Raw genomic sequence first — 20,080 nt, forward strand, 5'->3', positions numbered from 1 at the left:
TGAAATAGAAGAGAATGACAGACTTTCAACATACATAGTTGCATACTGGGATTGATTCCACACAGTGTGACAACAACTGAACTATTTTCAGTATGTGATGATAATGACTTTAACTACTGACAGTCACTTTTAAGAGATGATGGTAATGATGCATACACATGAAGTAGCTATTTTGAGACTCCTAAAAAAGATGTCGCAGGAGTCAAGTGCAAACAAATGTGTATTAAAGTAACAGATAAGAGAAAGAGTCTCTCGTAGATATTCTTCTGCAATATTTGTTTCCATTCAGCAAGTAAAATACATGTTAGAGAAGGGGTCTTGGTATATGGTATAGATATTATGATGATCAAATCTTGCCTTTTTCTTTTTTTTATCCTCCCTGTAATTCCTCTAATAGGCAACCTTTGTATATTCTGTAGCCTCTGCATTCTTCATTTTATGTTTAACTTTCTTGTTAAAGTAAAAAATATAGCAGTTGGCTAAATGATTGTATTTTATTTACTTATTTTTGTATGCTTTACCATGCTCGCTAAAGCATGATGTTACGCAATAAAGATTGATTGATTGATTTAAAAAAAATAACTGTAAAAAATGGGTTTGTAACCCATTTAGATATTTGATAAAAGCAGTACTGCACAGTCAAGTACATGTGATGTAGTGTAAATGATTTGTTTAGCGTTCTGCTTATGCAGTGCCCACCTTCTTTGAATATATCAGTTACCAACCGGTTTGCATTACTCATGTTTAAAAAATGCAGCCACTAAATTGCAGTGACAGAAGTGAGTGTTTATCTACCACAGGCCGATAACTGAAGCTGTGATATAACATGCACAGTAACCTTTAACCTCCAATCACAGCCTTATGAATGAGACTCCACAGCTGCAAAAACCTCACCCAAGTAATCAACATGTCAGTATTATCCATGTCTAATGTCATTATCTTATCATCGATCTATTGAACTCATTTTTTTTGAGAATATTTAAAGAAATATTTGAGATATTCTATGAATGTATGTGTAGCATGCTTATAGTAAGACATCTCTATTCATAGCTCTGATGTTAAAAACATATTTTGATATTTCAAATACATTATAATTCCTGATAGATAATCTCAATGAGTATGTGCTTCAGAAATTAAAGTATTGAACTTTTGTTGTTATTTTGGTTGAGCCAACCACTTCTCAGTTACAATCAAGAAAAAAAATAAGGAGTTACCACACACATGATTTTTAGAAGTAAAAACTTTATCGAAATTGGATACTTTTAGAAATCAAATTTGGCCACCAAATAGTATTAAAGTTAACTCTATGGGAAAATAAGAGAGAGTCACTTTTATAAAAACAACATGGTGAGCCCTCAATGTTTTATCAAAAGAACCAGAAACACACTTTCATATGGCAAAGTTTGACAGCTAGATTTGAATAACTGATTTCATGGAAAATGGACAGTGAGGCAGATTCTACCTACCGGAACTATTTGAGGAATTCCTTGAATGTATGCATGACTACGAAAGGATGTTACATTCCTAGATATAATGTTAAAACCATATTTCAATATTGAAGTTACATGCCTGACAATTAGTCGTAAAGTTTATATGTAAGTATGTACATGTGTGTTACTTTGAAATATATTTCATCTGTATTGTCAAATTGATATATGTTTTGATTTGCATATTAAATGAAATAAATGTAATGATTTGCATACCAAATTATATATATTTATTGATTTGCATATATATATTGATTTGCATATCAAATTATATATATATATATGTGTGTGTGAGTGTGTCTTGATTTCCATATCAAATGATACATTTATTGACTTGTATTGATATGATATATGTATATTATATATAAAAATATGTATGTATAATATGTATATTGAATGATACATTTATTGATTTACATATCAAATGACAAATATATGACTTGTATATTGAATGTCATAATATTGATATGATATTGGTACTGGTACATTTTTTTCACTCAGATAGACGCTCGAGGGGTTGCCTTCTGACAATCAGTGACCCTGTGATTTTTTTTAATTCAGCCATAGAGGCATTCATATTTCAATTCTGTCAGAAAAAAAGACATATAGTCAGTCAGGTCATAGGAAACATAGTATTAAGTATGGCCATCCTAACATGAAGACATATCTGTGGGCTCAATGTTCCTCAAAATATGATAAAAACACAGAAATAGATGATGAGTCATAACAGAGACAGCTCCAAATGACCCTGTTTTAGTTGATTTTTATAATCATACAGGAAACAGAGTGGATTTATTAGATGACTACTAGAACAATGAGCTTTAAACGTACTGTGATATGATAACTTGAAGGTAAAAATAGATTGTGACTCAGAAAAACTCCCTCCCTACATGCCAAAGATCTGTCAGTACAATTTAACCACATATATAGGTTGAATAGTGAACTATAGTACTTGACTTAACCTTCAGAGCATATAGTTAGGTAAATTATCATCATCACCATCATCATCATCACCATCATCAACAACAGCAACAGCAACAACAAATTTATTGTAAAAAAGCGATGTCATTCTAAACACTAAGAAATTACAAATAACTACTCCTCAAATCAACCTAGAGCAAGTTACTAACAGATGACATGCATCATAATGCAGTGACCCTGACTTAACTTTTAAAAACCTCTTTCCTCTTTACTTGATTTTGAAAAGAGTTAGGATATACATGTGCAATAGCCCAGTTCACTTCACAACAACAACAACAACAACAACAACAACAACAACAACAACAAATTTATTGTTAAAAAACGATGTCATTCCAAACACTAAGAAATTCAGCTTTGATTCACTAAACTTTCAGTCTTGTTCAGTTTCAGTCAGTACTACCAGCAAGACATGTGTGTCTTAGTCAAGTGAATGATAACCCTGTCCAGCTGAATGTTCTCATCACCACCATATTTATGATTTTTCATCCAAGCTAACGTAATTTGTCAAGGAGATTCATATGGACTCTAGGAATTAGTCAGTGTGTTCATGACTGACAACTATTTTATGTGGTAGTATGATCAATGGGACTCTTATCAGGTCTGGCTACTATAGATTGTCAAAGTCTTATTTCCATGTAAACGTACTTGATACTAACCAGACCCTATCAGTCTAGACAAGACTGTTAGAACATTTCCCTGTATGATAAATACTAGTAGAAAAACTGTAAGTACAGATAAAGTTCAGTGCCCTTCCTTCAGGACATTGAGTGCTCCTGTGTAATGTGTGATAAGTGTGGTTGCTTCCTGTGATCTGCAACACCATACTGATCCATATAAGGTCATCTCTGAGGTCATATCGTTATCAGCTATAGGGACAAGTATTGAATACTGTTCTTGTTGTGGAAACCACCATGGCGACCACCCTCAGAGGCTTACTAAAAAGATTAAATTTATACTTCCTGTCCTCATAGTTCAGGCCTAAAGCATTATATTCTAAATGTTGTGTGCCTGTGATTGGACATGATGGGAACTAATTATGGCAGTATAAACAGGCACATGGGAAAGACTGCCTAAACTTGGAAATACTCGTCTGTAATTTTGTGAGGGAGACAAAAGTCTTGAAAATAAGTATTGCCATTTTAAAAACACTTTCTGGGACATGAATAAAATCCAAGGATTTCCAAATTTACTCGGATGAGTAAAGATTATTACGAAATGGTAAAGTGATGATGTTTTTAAAAAGACTGAAAATACACAATGCGGTTGTGTATTCTAATAAAGTTTTAAAACACCACTGAGTAATTAATAATAATTTATTCAAACACATAATAATTCCCAGAGGAATTACTAAAGGTTACAAAGCACAAAATAAGTAAAATAAAATAAATTTAAAGTATACATTAAGAAATGAAAATAAAAATATAAATTATTAAAAAATTAAAAACATTATATAGTTGTGACAACAACTATTCTTTATCTTATTTTTCTTTCTTTTGATATATTTTTGTACACACTGATGTTTGCATAATCTATTAAACCAATTATCTCAACATCCAATAAATTAACAAACCACAATTAAATTAATGCAAGCCATTTATTCAGGTTGTTTATACATTGTGTTTGAGTCGATAGGTGTCGGCCTGATAGCATGGATGGTAGTGTATCCATCTAGTGATCGGAGGGTCCTGGGTTTAAGTCCTAGCTCTGGCCAACTTTTTTCCTTCACATCACTACATTTGGTGGCAAGGAAAACTGGGTGGCCATTACATACAGCATCTGTAGTGTTGTAGCTGGGGGTGTTGGTGGGTTACCCAAAGTTGAGATGAGAGGAGATAATGATAGAGTCAATGGACGTTAGCTGGGTAGCACTGTTATGGTAGTGCGTCTGTCTAGTGATCCAAGGGTCCTGGGTTTGAGTCCTACCTCTGGCCAACTTTTCTCCTCGAATATTACAACGTCAAAACAGGACCATTACTGACTAGTAGATAGACAAACATATATACAAACAATTTGAAGTATTTCTAGCAAACTTGTTATTTATTTTTTGGTGGCAAAAATTGATGACAAATAGGAGGAAGCTAATTGGGTTTTTGAGGTCAAGATCACCAAATTGTCAAGTGCTGTAAATAGCCTAGAATCAGTTCAATGTATTGGAAGTAATTGACCTGTAATGCTAATATACATACTGTTATTTGATAGTTGGTACTATTAATACAGTTACCCTGAGTGGTATTTTATACTGTGATGTAACCTATGTTACAAGATGCAAGCAAACTTTGGTATTTGTCAAAGTATGATCTTGATGACATATGGTTCCCCTACATTAGATACAAATGAAGTGTACGGAAAAGTAAACATTAAAATATCATACAATTTTTATTACAGACTGTTGGAGAACTGTATCATAAATGTGACTAATGTTCTAAAAATAATAACAAAAACTAATGATAAAACGTTGAATTCTTAAGGAATTACAGAGATGCCAGCCATGAAATTAATGACTAATATACATGAAAAGAAACCAAAATTATATAATTGAGTGGTCATGGAAGCTTTAACATCATATACTTGAGGGAGGAATGGAATTATGAAATGAAATGAAATGAAATGAAATGGACAAAAATTGAATTCAGTTTAATAATGGCACTTAGTTTCTTGGAAAAAAATTGTATCTATACTACTATGTGCAAACAATTACTAACAGTGTAGTTGTGGATATCCAATAGTTCTATATTTATATTAGGAAAATCCTCTAAAGCTTTGTGTTTTTGTACCCCTTAATTTGATCTTTCTAATAACAAACAAATATACAAACAGAGACTTTAGATTGACTGTTATGCCTTTGTTATTGTACCCCTTAACTTGATCTTTCTAATAACAAACAAATGAACAGACTTAAAATTGACTGTTATGGCTTTGTTATTATACCCCTTAACTTAATCTAGTTAATAACAAACAGAGATCAAGGTTGGTGTACTAAATTACAAGTTGCAAGGGCATTATGTTCCAACAATGTGTGGATGTTCTTAGCTAAGATTTCTTACGTAACCCCTGCATTTACTACTAAAAGACTTGGCAAGTCTATGATGTGCTTTAGCCATACTGAACAGAACATAGCTCTGGAGATTGGTGCTATAGAAATTTGATTGATTGATTGATTGACTGATCAATTGATTGATTGATTGATGGATGAATTAATCGATCAATCAATCGATTAAACTCTATGTAGGGAAAGACACATTTAGTCTTAATTTGTCAGTTTGTAGCAGTCATTAGCTGTAAATTTGTGTCTGTCTGTAATATTCACTTGGTTTCTTTATGTAGGCAAAACAATAAATTAGTGTCTTTCAGATTAGAACCACCCCTATCATTTCAACTTTCTATTAACACTAATTTGTTTTGAACAGAAATATCAAAATGGCATGAAATTCAGATATGTTACTTACTAATATTTACTGATTCCAAAGCCAGCGGTCTAAGAAAAATATGTATGTGTATAATAACAATTCTACCATCAATTTAATGACTTTATTCTCTTATTTTCAGAGACATTAATACTAAATTAATTATGATAGACAGGTCTATAGCAGACAGATTGAAATGTCGCTGTCATTTCTATTTTTAATACTGTTCCAAAATGACAATATTTCGCTTTCTAGACTTAATTGTTCAGTTATAAAGTTGAACGACTTACACGTTATACTTTACTAGTTATATCCAATAGAAGTGTGGGGAAGACATTCCAGCATGTTCTCTCATTTACAGGCATGGCAAGGGCAGATGTGTTCTGTATTGCGATATGACTCCGTAGAATTAAGTAACAGCTGTTCTTGAAATCATGCCAAAGAAAATGATATCACATAATGAAAGATTGAAGAGTTCACACAGGCAGAGTTTAATCACAGAACCGGCTGGATAGTACAAAAACTTTGAATATAACCACCCCCTCTTTCCCTCCCCACCCCTTCTCGGAATAGATTGTGGTAATTTTGGTGTGTACTTCAGCTACTGATTTAGCCAATATGATACATTTGTTTTTGAAATCAAGCAAAAGAAAATTGTATCATTTGATGAAAAACTAAAGAGCTAGTTCACACAGACGGGTTTAAATCACACAACCGTCGATCTGAACATTGGATTTTATAGACTGTATTAAGTTTATAGTTAAGTATGCTCTGTTACTATAAGACAGTTAGACATTATTCCCCAATAGTTTTCTTCTTTCAGCTGAGGTAAATATGAATGACCTAAGGGGCCATGTCACTACCAGTCACTAGATGAGTAGTGACAACCCTTAGGTCACTAGCATTTTCCTGCTTAAGGAAGAAAATATTTGGGAATAATATAATTATACCTCCTCAAGCATATTTCATGAAAAATGAGGAACAAGTAAAAGGTGATTTCGAACATTTTGAGTCAAATTTCGAGCATCGCAGAACCAGTGATGTAGACACAGGTTGTCGTGATATAGAACGGCCAGGGTATAAATCCATATTATCTCTTCAAAGACAATAACTTGGCTTGTGCATGGTATACTCTAATGAATGACATCTTTTTTTTTATTTTACCAACCAACAGTGCAGAATCATGTCAAATATTTTCATAGCTGTCAGTTACCAAAATATCTTATATTTATGTGTTTGTCAATGAAAGTAACTTTTAATGAGAACTTTATATAATGAATGAAATTATTCAGACATACATACACATAAAAGATGTTTTTCCCAGTTGTTTTTGAATCAAAGAAAAACATGATGCATGCAATGGAAGCTTTCTCATAGTCATATAATATCATCCTATTAATATGTACTTCATTTGGTGACTGGACCAATGTGATAGACGTGGATTCTTTATAAATATGTACTTTCTTAATTTGTCAAAACTCCAGGTCTTTCCCAACCCAAAAACAAATATTATTGTTACAACTTTGTCACTTAATCATTAAATATGGTTGTAGTCATTGTATGTGATTACTTATATATTTGTTTAAATGATAAATTTTTAATAGTACAAAGAGATAAGAAAAAGGGAAGAACAGATGGAATAAGGGAATCTACATTAGAATGTCCTTGAATTACATTTTGTTACCTGTTATTGTCACTAGAGGGCGCTCTAGAGGTGCATGGTTCAATTCATTTGTAGTTATTCGACAATTGAATATAACTTAGTTTCCTTAAAATGTTGATGATTAAAAAATTAATATAATTCAATCAGCCATTACTGTCAAAATGCCTATTGTATTACTGTAAAGATAGCTACATTCACATTCATTTTAGGGTAACAACAAAATACATTGTATCAGTATGTAGCCTGATATTTGTAACAAAATGATTAACATGTATTCACATGTAACCAATGTGCCCCTAATTGATCTTAACCCTTTCAGGACTAGAAACTTTCACGCCAAAATTTTTGAACAAAAATTCTTGTTTCTCTGTAATTTTTGGAAAAAGATCAACTTTATTTTAGATCAGAATTCATGAAATATTACTTCCCAATGAAGTGATATTCTTAAATTTTAGAAAATGTTCTTACAATCAAGTTTCTATTTATTCCAATGTCGTCTCTAGGAATGAAAGGGTTAATCAGTTATCAGTAGTAATGGGTTTAGATTAGATAAAGTACAATTAGTACTCATATAATCAGGAAAATTCATTGGGCCAACACAACAAAAGTTTATAAAAATCAATAAAAAACAGACTACAAAACACAAATTACATAAAATAGTGTACTGTGGCTAGGGTAAATGACATAACTGGGGTGAATAACCGTGCAAACAAAATGAAAACAACATGATAAATTATGACATACAATAAAACTTATTTGGAACAGCTGGTTATGCCAGTAAGGCAAACAATTGTTTACGATCACACGACTTCACCGAAATAGGGTGGGTAGGTCAGGATTTTATTTCATTTCACTATTTCTCATTTTTTTGGAGGACATACTTCAACCTAAAGTCAAGATATTCGTTGAGTTTGTTGAATAAATGAAGATCAGTCCATCAACAGAGAATGCACACTTCATGAGGAGACTAGAACTTGAGGAGATTGATGCGAGTTTGATATGAAATGACAAGAACTTGCTCACAATATGAGGTTGAATTTAAAACCTTTTATTTCTACATTTTGGTCCTGCACTAAGGCCCTTCGTCAGGAATCTAAAAATGAATAATAAACCAGTGGATAATATGTACAATGTAAAATATAAAAAAAGGGAGGCACAACTCGTTGGTCACGATACATCATTCTGTAATAGTTTAAGGATGTATAAAAGAAAGTAAATGAAGACAATTGTACATGAAATAGGCAAACCAAACATACAGACTATACTGTATTCAACTTTATAGTCGGAAAAATCTTGGCGTCTCTGGAATGAGATCATGGCAAGAAAATCTACATGAAAGTAGAAATAAATTCCCTAGTTTACCATATTGAATGGTAAAAATGTTTAGAGTCAAGGCCTTAACCCCTTCAATACTGAAAACATTCCCGCCAAAATTGTTAGGACAAAATTCTTGTTTTATGTAAGTTTTTGGCATATATCAACTTCATTTTAGACTGGAATCAAAGAAATGTTACTTCCTAATAAAGTAATATTATTGTAATTATGAAAATATTCATATAAATTGGGTCCCCATATTATTTAAACTCGTCTCTGGTCATGAAAGGGTTAAGCTAGGGTCAGTCAGGTTATCCGAAAAATGACACCTTTAAATGTTTTATTTGGCCTAAAATTGCAACAGTATATTTGATTTGATTTGATTAATCACTTAGCTATACATGTTAGGTAACATCCTTATATTTGAGTGTATTAGTTAGTTATGTCAGAATTCCTTCTCAATTACATTAAAGAGGTCCATTCATTGAATGATGTACTGTGTAACAGGTGCAGCATTTTAAAGGCCTATGTTAGATTAACATTGTAGTTTAGGTTAGAAAATAGGGTTACAGGGCATTGGTGGCCAGACAGTTGTTGTGTACATCTTCCACCACTGCAGTCTGGGTTCAAAACCCTCCCAACACTGGCTAGGTTTGCTTAAAAATCAGTCAAATATTCATGTAGTCTAATGCTATCCATAGCATCAAACCTCAAGATCTCTCTTTACGTCTAACTCAATAAGGTCCCGAGATGAAATTTCAAATTCAACCAAAGCCATCAAGTTTATTCAACAAACTCACCATTAAGATCATGTCTTTGTTAATGAATCATGGCTTCTGTAACTCAGCCTCTCACAACTGGGTGCTCTGCCTATGAGACCATCCCAAACGAGAGTCTGGCGAAACCATGTTTCAACTACCCCGTGCCAGGGTCACACAGTACACTTCTTCCAAGTCATAAAAAGTAGGCTTACAGGACCTGTTTTTTTGTAGTTTAGATGTGTGATGCTTGAGAATTAAGTGATAACTTGTCGTGAAAGTACTTAAATCGTTTAACCTAAAATGTTGGACATAAAGTATTCTCCAGCATGCACTGCTCTGATTAGGTTAGGATCTTGTTTCCCCAGACTTTCATTTGGTGGTCTCTTAGAAGAGCCCCCAGTGGCAAGATCGCGAGAGGCAGGCCATGGGTGACTATGAGACCAAATGAATCATTGAATTCGGTAACAGTTGTTTTTCAAACCTAAATTTTAATCCTAGAAATGTAATCCGAACTGACACTATTTCACCTAATGTCCCAGGGGATTACAAAAACAGACTTTTGTAATCATGAAGCCAAGAATAGAAGAATATGACTGAACCCTCCTTAAGTTTCAAGTTTTCAAATATTTGTCTGTTGAGACTGAGTTATGTTTTAACATTTAGACATTACTATGCCTTCTGTGATTTGAAATCACATTTCCATTCTTTGTCAACAGGGTGCTTATAAAGGTGAAAAGGGTATAGCACTGCCATGACCTATCTATCACCTTATTAAGAAAATACAGAAGATAGTATTTTTAGCTGGATGATTGAATGAATGGATTTTCCAGACATATATGGCCAGGCTTTGTTTGTACTTTGGAGAACTCAAAGCAACATATTGAAGCTTACTTTTAAACCTTTTTTTTTTTTTTTTTTTTTTTTTGGGGGGGGGGGGGGGGGTGATACTCACTTTCAAATGTTGCTATAGCGTATATTTCAAAATCACATCTTATTTAGGCATACATCTTCATATGACATATCTTTTCTTTGTCTTCAGTTTGTTGCCAAGATCCATACATTGAAAGTGGAACTGAAGAAATAACAGTACTTAAAGGAGAAAATGCAGTCCTTCGATGTAAAGTGAGAAATCTTGGCAGTTATACGGTGTCTTGGATTCGCCAACCTTCAGACAGTAAGTGCCAGTATCCACTATAACCATTATCACTGTTATTTAGAGATACCCGTGATCCGTGTTTTTCATTTGAAGATATCGTGTAAATTAGACATCAGATATTTGGATCCATTTCAATCTGATATTATATATACTAAGTCTTCTGGCATTGTAACAACAGTTGAGAATTAAAAAGAAAATGGTATCGTCATGCCATTTTAGACAAACTGTCTTGACCAGAAACAATTTGTTGTTGTTGTTGTTGTTTTTGTTGTTGTTTTGTTGTTGTTGTTGTTGTTTTGTTTTGGTTTGGTTTTTTTTTGGGGGGGGGGGGGCTTAGAATAGTTTATTTTAGGTTTTTATCACTTCAGTAAAACAAGTTTGTTAACCCAGCTTGTCATTAGTGCTCATAAAAGACAATCTGTGATTGATTTTGGAAAATATCTTCTTTTTTTCAGTATTAACGTTAGGTTCAATTTTATACCGTCCACAAGAAACTCGATACTCAGTCGATGTAACAAACAGTGGTGAATGGGTCTTGACAATTGCTAATGTAACGGAAACAGACACAAATACATATGTATGTGATATCAATACATCACCATCAACAAAGTTTTTAGTAAAAGTGCTGGTTGCAGGTATGTATTATTAATTTATTTATTTATTATTTATTTATTTCATTTGCAAACGGCAATGCATCCATTATATGGTTTTTCGTGCAATTGCAAAATATAACATACAAATACAGATTTAAAATACAAATATACATGACTGATACAAAAAATTATGCAAAAATATTGAACACTGAGAGGAGTGGGAGAATGCAGAAGGCATTAGATTGATGAACTATTTGCAATGATGGATGGATGGATGGATGAAAAACGGCTTCTGCTGAAAAATTACACATGGCCTTGATCATTTTAATGTCTTCAATTCTCAGTACCTGCTATAACATTTTACCTCATGCTAGAGGGTCAAAATAGAACAAGAAGGTTGACTTATTCTCAGTACCTGCTATAACATTTTACCTCATGCTAGAGGGTCAAAATAGAACAAGAAGGTTGACTTATTCTCAATACCTACTATAACATTGTACCTCATGCTAGAGGGTCAAAATAGAACAAGAAGGTTGACTTATTCTCAGTACCTGCTATAACATTTTACCTCATGCTAGAGGGTCAAAATAGAACAAGAAGGTCGACTTATTCTCAGTACCTATAATAACATTTTACCTCATGCTAGAAGGTCAAAATAGAACAAGAGGTCAACTTATTCTCAGTACCTGTAATAACATTTTACCTCATGCTAGAGGGTCAAAATAGAACAAGAAGGTCGACTTATTCTCAGTACCTGCTATAACATTTTACCTCATGCTAGAGGGTCAAAATAGAACAAGAAGGTCGACTTATTCTCAGTACCTGTAATAACATTTTACCTCATGCTAAAGGGTCAAAATAGAACAAGAAGGTCGACTTATTCTCAGTACCTGCTATAACATTTTACCTCATACTAGAGAGTCAAAATAGAACAAGAAGGTCGACTTATTCTCAGTACCTGTAATAACATTTTACCTCATGCTAAAGGGTCAAAATAGAACAAGAAGGTTGACTTATTATCAAGCACACCTATTGTAATGCATGTGTAGCAATTGTAGAGCAGAAGTTATAGTGTTGACCAAGAAATTGAATAGTAATTGTATGTAAGACACACATCAAAATGTCTACTTGTCTACTTCTCAGTACATGTGTGTGGCCTCTCTATAAATACTTAGTTTGCAGTTTAAGTTGAAGTGTGTGTAAAAAATCTTGTCACTAGTGCAATGCCAAAGTAACCCCATTTGTGCTGTAAGAGCAGATTTGTAATTGCAAAGACTGAACTGTAAACAAAACTCTCTTCTCAAACACGATTCTGTTTTGTTGTTCAGAAGTAAAGTGCTCCTAGGTTACATATAGTCTGGATACCAACTGTGGTAAACCATGTCTGGTCAAAGTCCCTTAAATCAGCACAAAAAGTTGTTCATCCAATCAATGAACCCCGGCTGCTATAGTGACTATAAAAAGTGTATAAGTAGCATCCTGAGCTGACAAATATACCATATTTGGACATTACAGTTAATTGCCCAATAAACACTAACTTTATGAGGTACTGTGTTGTTGGTTAGAATTTTGTTATTGATTAACAAAGACATGATGTTAATGACTATGGGTGGCTGTGGATGAATTTTAAATTGCAACTCAGGACTTCTAGCGTCACGACTTTGACTATACTGTGAGTGGAGGTATAAATGGTAACGGTACTGTATAGGAACTAGACTAGGTAACATAGTAACCAAAGTCAACTTGCCAAATGATAGCTTAAACCTACACGGGCTGCAACTGGGACATTTTCTTCATCACTGACCATGCCAAATAATATTCAGACAATTTTGTGTCAGTCACATTGTATTACATTTGTTCATATCTTTCTGTTTAAATAGTTCCCGCTAAAATTGATCTGATAGAACCATTAGAGATTACTCGCTTGGACTCAGTGGATGCCAAGAAAAGGATTTTCAACGAAACAGAATTTGCTCAACTTTTCTGTGTAACCAGTGGAGTACCTGCACCAAGAGTGTCTTGGACTCGACATGACGGTGAACTTCCCCAAGGAGGGACAAGTCAGGACTCTGATACATTGGTGTTTGATAGTTTGCACAGAGATAATGCGGGTATTTATGAATGTACTGCTGATAACGGATACGGTGAATTTGATGCCCAGGAAATAGAATTAGTTGTTCAATGTAAGTATTTGTTGTTGTTATTGTGAAACTCTGATTGTACCCCCTAACTTTGTCTTAATTTACATGTATTTCTAATCCATGGACTTTGATACAAGTTTACGGAAACCATTTCCATGGCCTTCACCACAAATCTTTTTCCAGTTGCTTTCAAAGATGGTGTATATATTTCTTTTCTGGTGGAATAAATTTCAATTCAATTTAATACAACTGTCTTTTCTTAATACTACAGCATACTCCAGCTAAATAAGGGATGCAAAATCAATAGTTCAATGTATTATAAAAAACTAAATTCTTTTAGTTTGGCCATTACAAAAATAATTGCCATTGTTTTGGCCAAAGTTGAATTTTAAGCGTTGATCACTTTCAACAAAATCGCCCAATATTTTGAACATTGGAAAATTGATTAAGATATTGGCCATTATTTTGGTCAAAGCTGTTACACTAGTCTTTAATCCTGCCCCTAATTTCTTGCTGCCAAATGGCTTGTGAACAGCACTCCTAGTATCCAAACTATGAAATCTTTTGTCTTTCCATAATCGGACTATAGCTATTGATTAATATGATTACAGATAAGCCCACTTTACGAGTAATAGGGGATGCAGACATACGAATGGGACCCGGTAGCAGAGCTCAACTACGCTGTGTTGCACATGCAAATCCACCACCAACGTTTACATGGTATAAAGGAAATGTTACCCTGACTAATGATATTGTCAGTGCTGAAAGAAATAGTGTTTTCACAAGCGAGTAAGTTATAACTTTATTCATTTATTAATTTCTCGGATAAGCAATGGGAGCTACTCCCATCTATAGGCTCATTTGGTTCAGGGTTATTGCAGGAGGAAACCGGAGTACCTGGGGAAAACCTGTGTTGTACAGTAGAGTCAAACTGGATGTCAGTCTTCTTACTCAGAGCATACATGGTAAATTTAATCAAACCCTGAATGGGTGCGAACCCCGACCACAATGGTAAGAGGCAAGTGGTTTAACCACTTTGCCACCGACAAACCAAGTTTAAACAAGCTGATCAAAGCATTTCACTCCCTTGTTTTAATATTACCCCGGTAGTCCCTGACTTGCACCAAGCTGAATATTGTCAATTTTCTTGTGAGTGGATGTTGTCATGTACAATGTTATGAACTTTAATAGATTACCATCTAATTGTAGCACCTTAATTCTCACCTTCTTACCAGACAAGTATATTGTGTTGGGGGCTATGCCTTCACAGAAGACTTCTTTTTTTTTTCTTTTTTTTTTTTTACAAAATTGTGATTTGAAACTTGGACACAAACCATCATTGCTTGGAAGACTTGTTTTTTGACAAAAGTCTGATTTGAAAGATGTCAAACCATATCATTAAGGGCCAGGATTTCATTTCCAAATTCTCTCGTAATGATTGTGTAGAATGTTTGTTGTGGACCAGCATTTCCTATTATTTTGCCAGGCAACTGTTTTTCACAGCATAATTGTAAACCTTAGGCCTAATAAAAAAATTGTGTGGTTCCGATTACGCTCAATTTTAGAATGGGTGGGTTAGATAGATTTTTTTGTTTTTTTGTTATATATTTTTTGTGAGTGTGTAGTTCAGGTTTCCCATTGTTTTCCATATGGTCTCTGTGTTGTTTATTTCTTCCTATCAGATGTACAGCCATTACAGATTGGAAGAACAGTTTTATTTTGTCATTTTATGTTGATGTCAGCTTCCACATTCACAATTCCTCGTGAGACATCACAATTTTTTGCCATTTTATTATTTCTTTCTCAAATACATAAAAAAAACTTTAGGATCGGCAGTGAAAAGCTAGTCGGGGTCGGGTAACTGGAACCAAACAATTATTTTTTTTAAGCCGAATTGGAACTTGGCCTAAATTAACTACTTCTTCAATTCACAGGTACACTATTGCTAGGCTTATACCAAGCACTGATTTTGGACAATACCAATGTGCAGCTACTAATATGCTAGGCAGATCAAGTCTTACAATCTCAATAAGTGGTAAGTAATTACTACTTTTATCATGGACATATAAACTGAGACGGTGAACACAATTACCGGTATTGTAGAGCTGCTTGTCCTTTCTTCCTTGTTGACGTTGTCATTATGTTTTTTCCATTCCTTAATTCATGTCTAAAACTTCTTTGATGGCCTTATAGGAAGGCTTCTAGGCATGTCATACCACTCCTACCTCAACAGTCTACTCTATCCGACTATATTAAAAACCCAGGCAATTTGTTGTTGTTGTTGTTGTTGTTGTTGTCTTTACCATACTGTATTTACTGATGATACAGTTGTGTAATAAAAGTTATTATTATATACATTTTCCTAGGACTCCAGTTACACCAGACATTTTAAGTAATCAATGCTTTAATAATTCCATATTTTTTTCATATATCTAATGTGATTTATTTATTTATTGATCAGGTCAACCCAAGGCACCAATTATTAATAGTAAAGTGAATGGACTGAAACGTAATGAATATACTCTGGTATGGCTACCACCACATTATGGAGGTGCTCCTATCACAGAATATAGAGTACTGTACAGGAGACAGTTGGTACAAGTGAGTACATCGATTCTGCTAATGATCTTTGTAATTTTGTTTATCAAGTCATAAGTATAGAAATAAGTATAGATATCTGAGTTCCCCAGCCACTATACCTGGGTTGATTACTGTTTTTACTTAGGGCAGTAAGTAGGTAAAATCTACCTGAGCCCTTAGTTCACTTGACCTGGGTTCTCTTCTGTTTTTACTTCTGGCAGTAAGTCTATAGGTAAAATCTACCAGCATTCCCTTCATGTTACCTGGGTTACTTGCTGTTTTTACTTAGGGCAGTAAGTACATGTAGGTAAAATCTACCAGCATTCCCTTCATGTTACCTGGGTTACTTGCTGTTTTTACTTAGGGCAGTAAGTACATGTAGGTAAAATCTACCAGCGTTCCGTTCACTTTATCTGGGTTGCCTGCTGTTTTTACTTAGGGCGTAGGTAAAATCTACCCAAGTTCCCCAACCACTTTACCACAGGGGTTCCCTACCAGTGTTTTGTTAAGTGTGGTAAGTATTCCCTAAATATTTTACAGCTATTCTAGCAACTCATAGTGACAAGACCCTTTAGGTCACTTGTATTTTCCTCAGCTGAACGAATAAAAATATTACGGAATAATATCTAAATGTCACAGTTATAATATTTTTTTTTTCAATTTTGACAATCACTCTTTGACAGGTTGGCAATGACACAAGGTCACAGTATGATGACTGGAAGGAAGAAATCTACTCACCCTCATATGATACAACATCTCTACAAATTACTTTATATAATTTGACAAGTAGTTGTGATTACGATGTCAGACTGTGGGGTGTGAATGCCTATGGAGAGGGAGATAAATCTACATTTCACTTCACCACACCAAATGGTAAGTAACCATTTACATATAGACTATTTACATATAGACTCATGTTGTAAGTAAGACAACCGCTGAGTAACTGTGATACAGTGTACCCTTCACATCGATCTTTAGAACAATCACCCTGAGTTTTAAAAGGTTGGTACAGAAATATCCCCTAGTATCTAAACAACTATGCTACAGGGAATTTGATTAGAATAGCTAATACCCCAATATATCAACCCTTAGCAAATCAGGGGACCTGAATGTATACACCATATATACATTAGACATACATGATGTATACATTCAGCAAACAATGTAGGTTTGATGTATACATCATGTATCTTTGATACATACATCTTGTATGGTTGATGTATACATCATTAGGGGTGAACAAATCCAGTGGTCCTGGTTCCGGGACTCACGATTTTTGGGGGCAGACCACTCAAATTTTACCTTGTCTGGTCCGTCGGACCAGTACCTTACTGTTAATAACTATGTTAAAAAGTTGTCTGAATATACAGATTCATAGGTAAGATTTAATGTTTCACATTATTGGGACCTGCGACCACTAATTCTTTCAGCAGGACCACTTGATTTTTTAAGGCACTGGTGCGGGGACCACCAGTTCACAAAATGATTTGTTCACCCCTGACCATGTATGGATGATGTAGCTTTGATGTGTGGATAATTTGGTAAGGGAATTCCTTAATAGATTCTGTCTGTGTCAATCTCTTTCAGTGGACATAAAAACAACACCAGAGCCACCAGTGATCTTTACCAAGGACAGTGTTACTAAAACCACTGGAAAGGTTGCACTTGTCACTAAAAATGTTAAACCTGGTCAAGGTAATTATAATTTAAATTGTCTGCTCTTCTGTTCATCTTAAATTGCCTTTGAATTAATATAGTACACTCGGAGGCCATATGTCAGTAGATGTTTATAGTAATGCCTCAATCCTGTCCACTTGAATCTTTGAGATCCATTTTCCAATTGAAACCAAATCTAGCACATATATGATATACAATTGCAAGAAACAAGACTGGAAAAAGTTGACAAAGGAGTAGAAAAAGTGTGGCACTGCTCAATACTGAATTATATAATGCAAGGAAATTTTACATTCTACTAAGGGTGACCATTTTCTTAGATGCAATTCAATCTAATTGCTAGTGTGTACTATTTGTTTATTGGTGTTTCAGGGATGCATCATTACCAATCTGAAATGTTTAAAACTTAAAACTTGGAAGTGTTTTTTTTTTTTTGGCAATTTATACCTGTCCAGCTCCTCTTGTAAATCTCCTTGAACTTGGTGACTTATAGGTGAACTAAATAACAATTGAGAATGATAAACATGCTTTATTACATACAACATACTATGAAGCATGGTATAGTAAATATATAGACAAAATGTCACAATAATAAAGTAAAAATAATGATGTAAAATATAAGAATAATGAAGTAAAAAATAAAATCTATCATCCATATTGCTAATGCATCTAATTTTTGTCATTCCAGGAGATGATGCCGGCAATGTTGTGGATGCATCTTCCAGGTTATCAATATCATTTGTTGTCTTGGCAACCACCATCATCTTAAGCATTATCCTGTAATTTAAACAGCTATTAGATTTGATTCAAAATCCAGATAAATGAACCTTTTTGAGAGTTTAGGAAACAGAAAGGGGTTGGGTTGTACAATAAACTATTTTGAGAGATAGAGAAATATACACAGGGGTGGGGGGGGAGTGACAGTACTGGGAGGGTGCATGCTGTAGGGTAATGTTAGGGAGGGGCTATAAATATGAGGTACAAGGACAAAAGTAGACTAGAATTGTAGACAGTAAGATAGAGATCTATGAGGGTTTAAATGAACGTGGCAGTATATGTGCTGTAAAACAGATATATTATAAATCAGGACTGAAATTTCTAATTCATAGTGCAGGAAAAACAAGGCTCAGTGCTGTATGTTGAATTTGCAGTACTGAAAATACAGGACTGAATATTGAATTTGCAGTACTGAAAATACAGGACTGAATGTTGAACATATTGTCCAGTAATGAACATACAAGGTATCATGCTGTATGTTGAATTTGAAGAACTGAAAATACAGGGCTGTATGTTGAATTGGCAATACTAAACATGCAGGGCAGAATGCTACATGTTGAATTTGCAGTATTGTATATACAAGGCTGGATGATGAATTAACAGTGCTGAAAATACAGGGCTGAATGTGGAATGTCCAGTACTAAAAATACAGGGCTAAGTGCTGTATGATGAATTTGCAGTATTGAATATACAGGGCTGTTTGTTGAATTTGCAGTACTGAAATACAGCACTGACATCGTTGAATTTGCAGTATTGAATATACAGGGTCGTATGTTGAATTACTGAAAATACAGTGCAGAATGCTGTATGTTGACTGTGCAGTACTGAAAATACACATGTACAGGGTAGAATGTTGAATTTGCAGTGCTGAAAATACAGGGCTGCACGTTGAATTTGCTGTGCTGAAAATACAGGGCTGCATGTTGAATTCCTAGTGCTGAAAATACAGGACCGAATATGTTTGATACAGGAATTTCTTACAACAAGTCAGTGCCTCAAGAAGATAGCCACAGAGCTGCACAGCATGACATTCTGTCTGTTAAATACTATTTTTACAACCATAGAAGAAAGGAGAAACATTTTTTGGGTGATACCTGTACATTTTTTTTTCAACAATTCAGTTCAATCAATCAATGAATTTGGAGAGTACCAAAACCCAATACAAAGTAATACTGAACAAGTAATGCAAAATGAAGGTCAGAAAGTTCTCAAAAATAGATGTGTCTTCCTTCTCAAAAACACATTTTAAAGGGGAAATGCACTCCAGGAAATACAGGTATTTTAACAAACTATGGGTTCTGGAGATGCATGTCATGATCATTCATGAATATTTATGAGAGATGTACTGAAGGGAATAAGCACTCAGGAGTCATGAATATTCATTGTGTAACCATGAATATATTATTTCTGCTGACTCCCATCATGCAATGGACCACAGCAAAGATATCCTATAAAGGCACAAGATCAACTTGATGTTTCTCAGAAATTGCAAGTAATTGTAGTGATGTAAAATGATGAAATGATTCTCCAGAACCCATAGTTTATGAAA

At 34.2% G+C, this 20,080-nt stretch overlaps 1 protein-coding gene across 1 annotated transcript in view; it reads left to right on the forward strand.

The window, feature by feature from the left end:
* The window catches only part of LOC144439887 (protein amalgam-like), a 47,037-nt gene extending 28,386 nt beyond the window's left edge, over positions 1-18,651 (forward strand). The window contains exons 2-10 of the mRNA XM_078129118.1: positions 10,650-10,784; positions 11,222-11,401; positions 13,240-13,542; positions 14,112-14,289; positions 15,435-15,535; positions 15,962-16,101; positions 16,764-16,953; positions 17,668-17,775; positions 18,443-18,651. Of these exons, the coding sequence (XP_077985244.1) occupies positions 10,650-10,784; positions 11,222-11,401; positions 13,240-13,542; positions 14,112-14,289; positions 15,435-15,535; positions 15,962-16,101; positions 16,764-16,953; positions 17,668-17,775; positions 18,443-18,537 (1,430 nt within the window). The 3' untranslated portion in view covers positions 18,538-18,651. The remainder of the gene's footprint in view (positions 1-10,649; positions 10,785-11,221; positions 11,402-13,239; positions 13,543-14,111; positions 14,290-15,434; positions 15,536-15,961; positions 16,102-16,763; positions 16,954-17,667; positions 17,776-18,442) is intronic.
* The last annotated feature ends 1,429 nt before the right edge of the window (positions 18,652-20,080 follow it).

This window comes from Glandiceps talaboti, chromosome 9 (genome assembly GCF_964340395.1).
Source record: "Glandiceps talaboti chromosome 9, keGlaTala1.1, whole genome shotgun sequence".
In the NCBI taxonomy this organism is placed as follows: domain Eukaryota; kingdom Metazoa; phylum Hemichordata; class Enteropneusta; family Spengelidae; genus Glandiceps; species Glandiceps talaboti.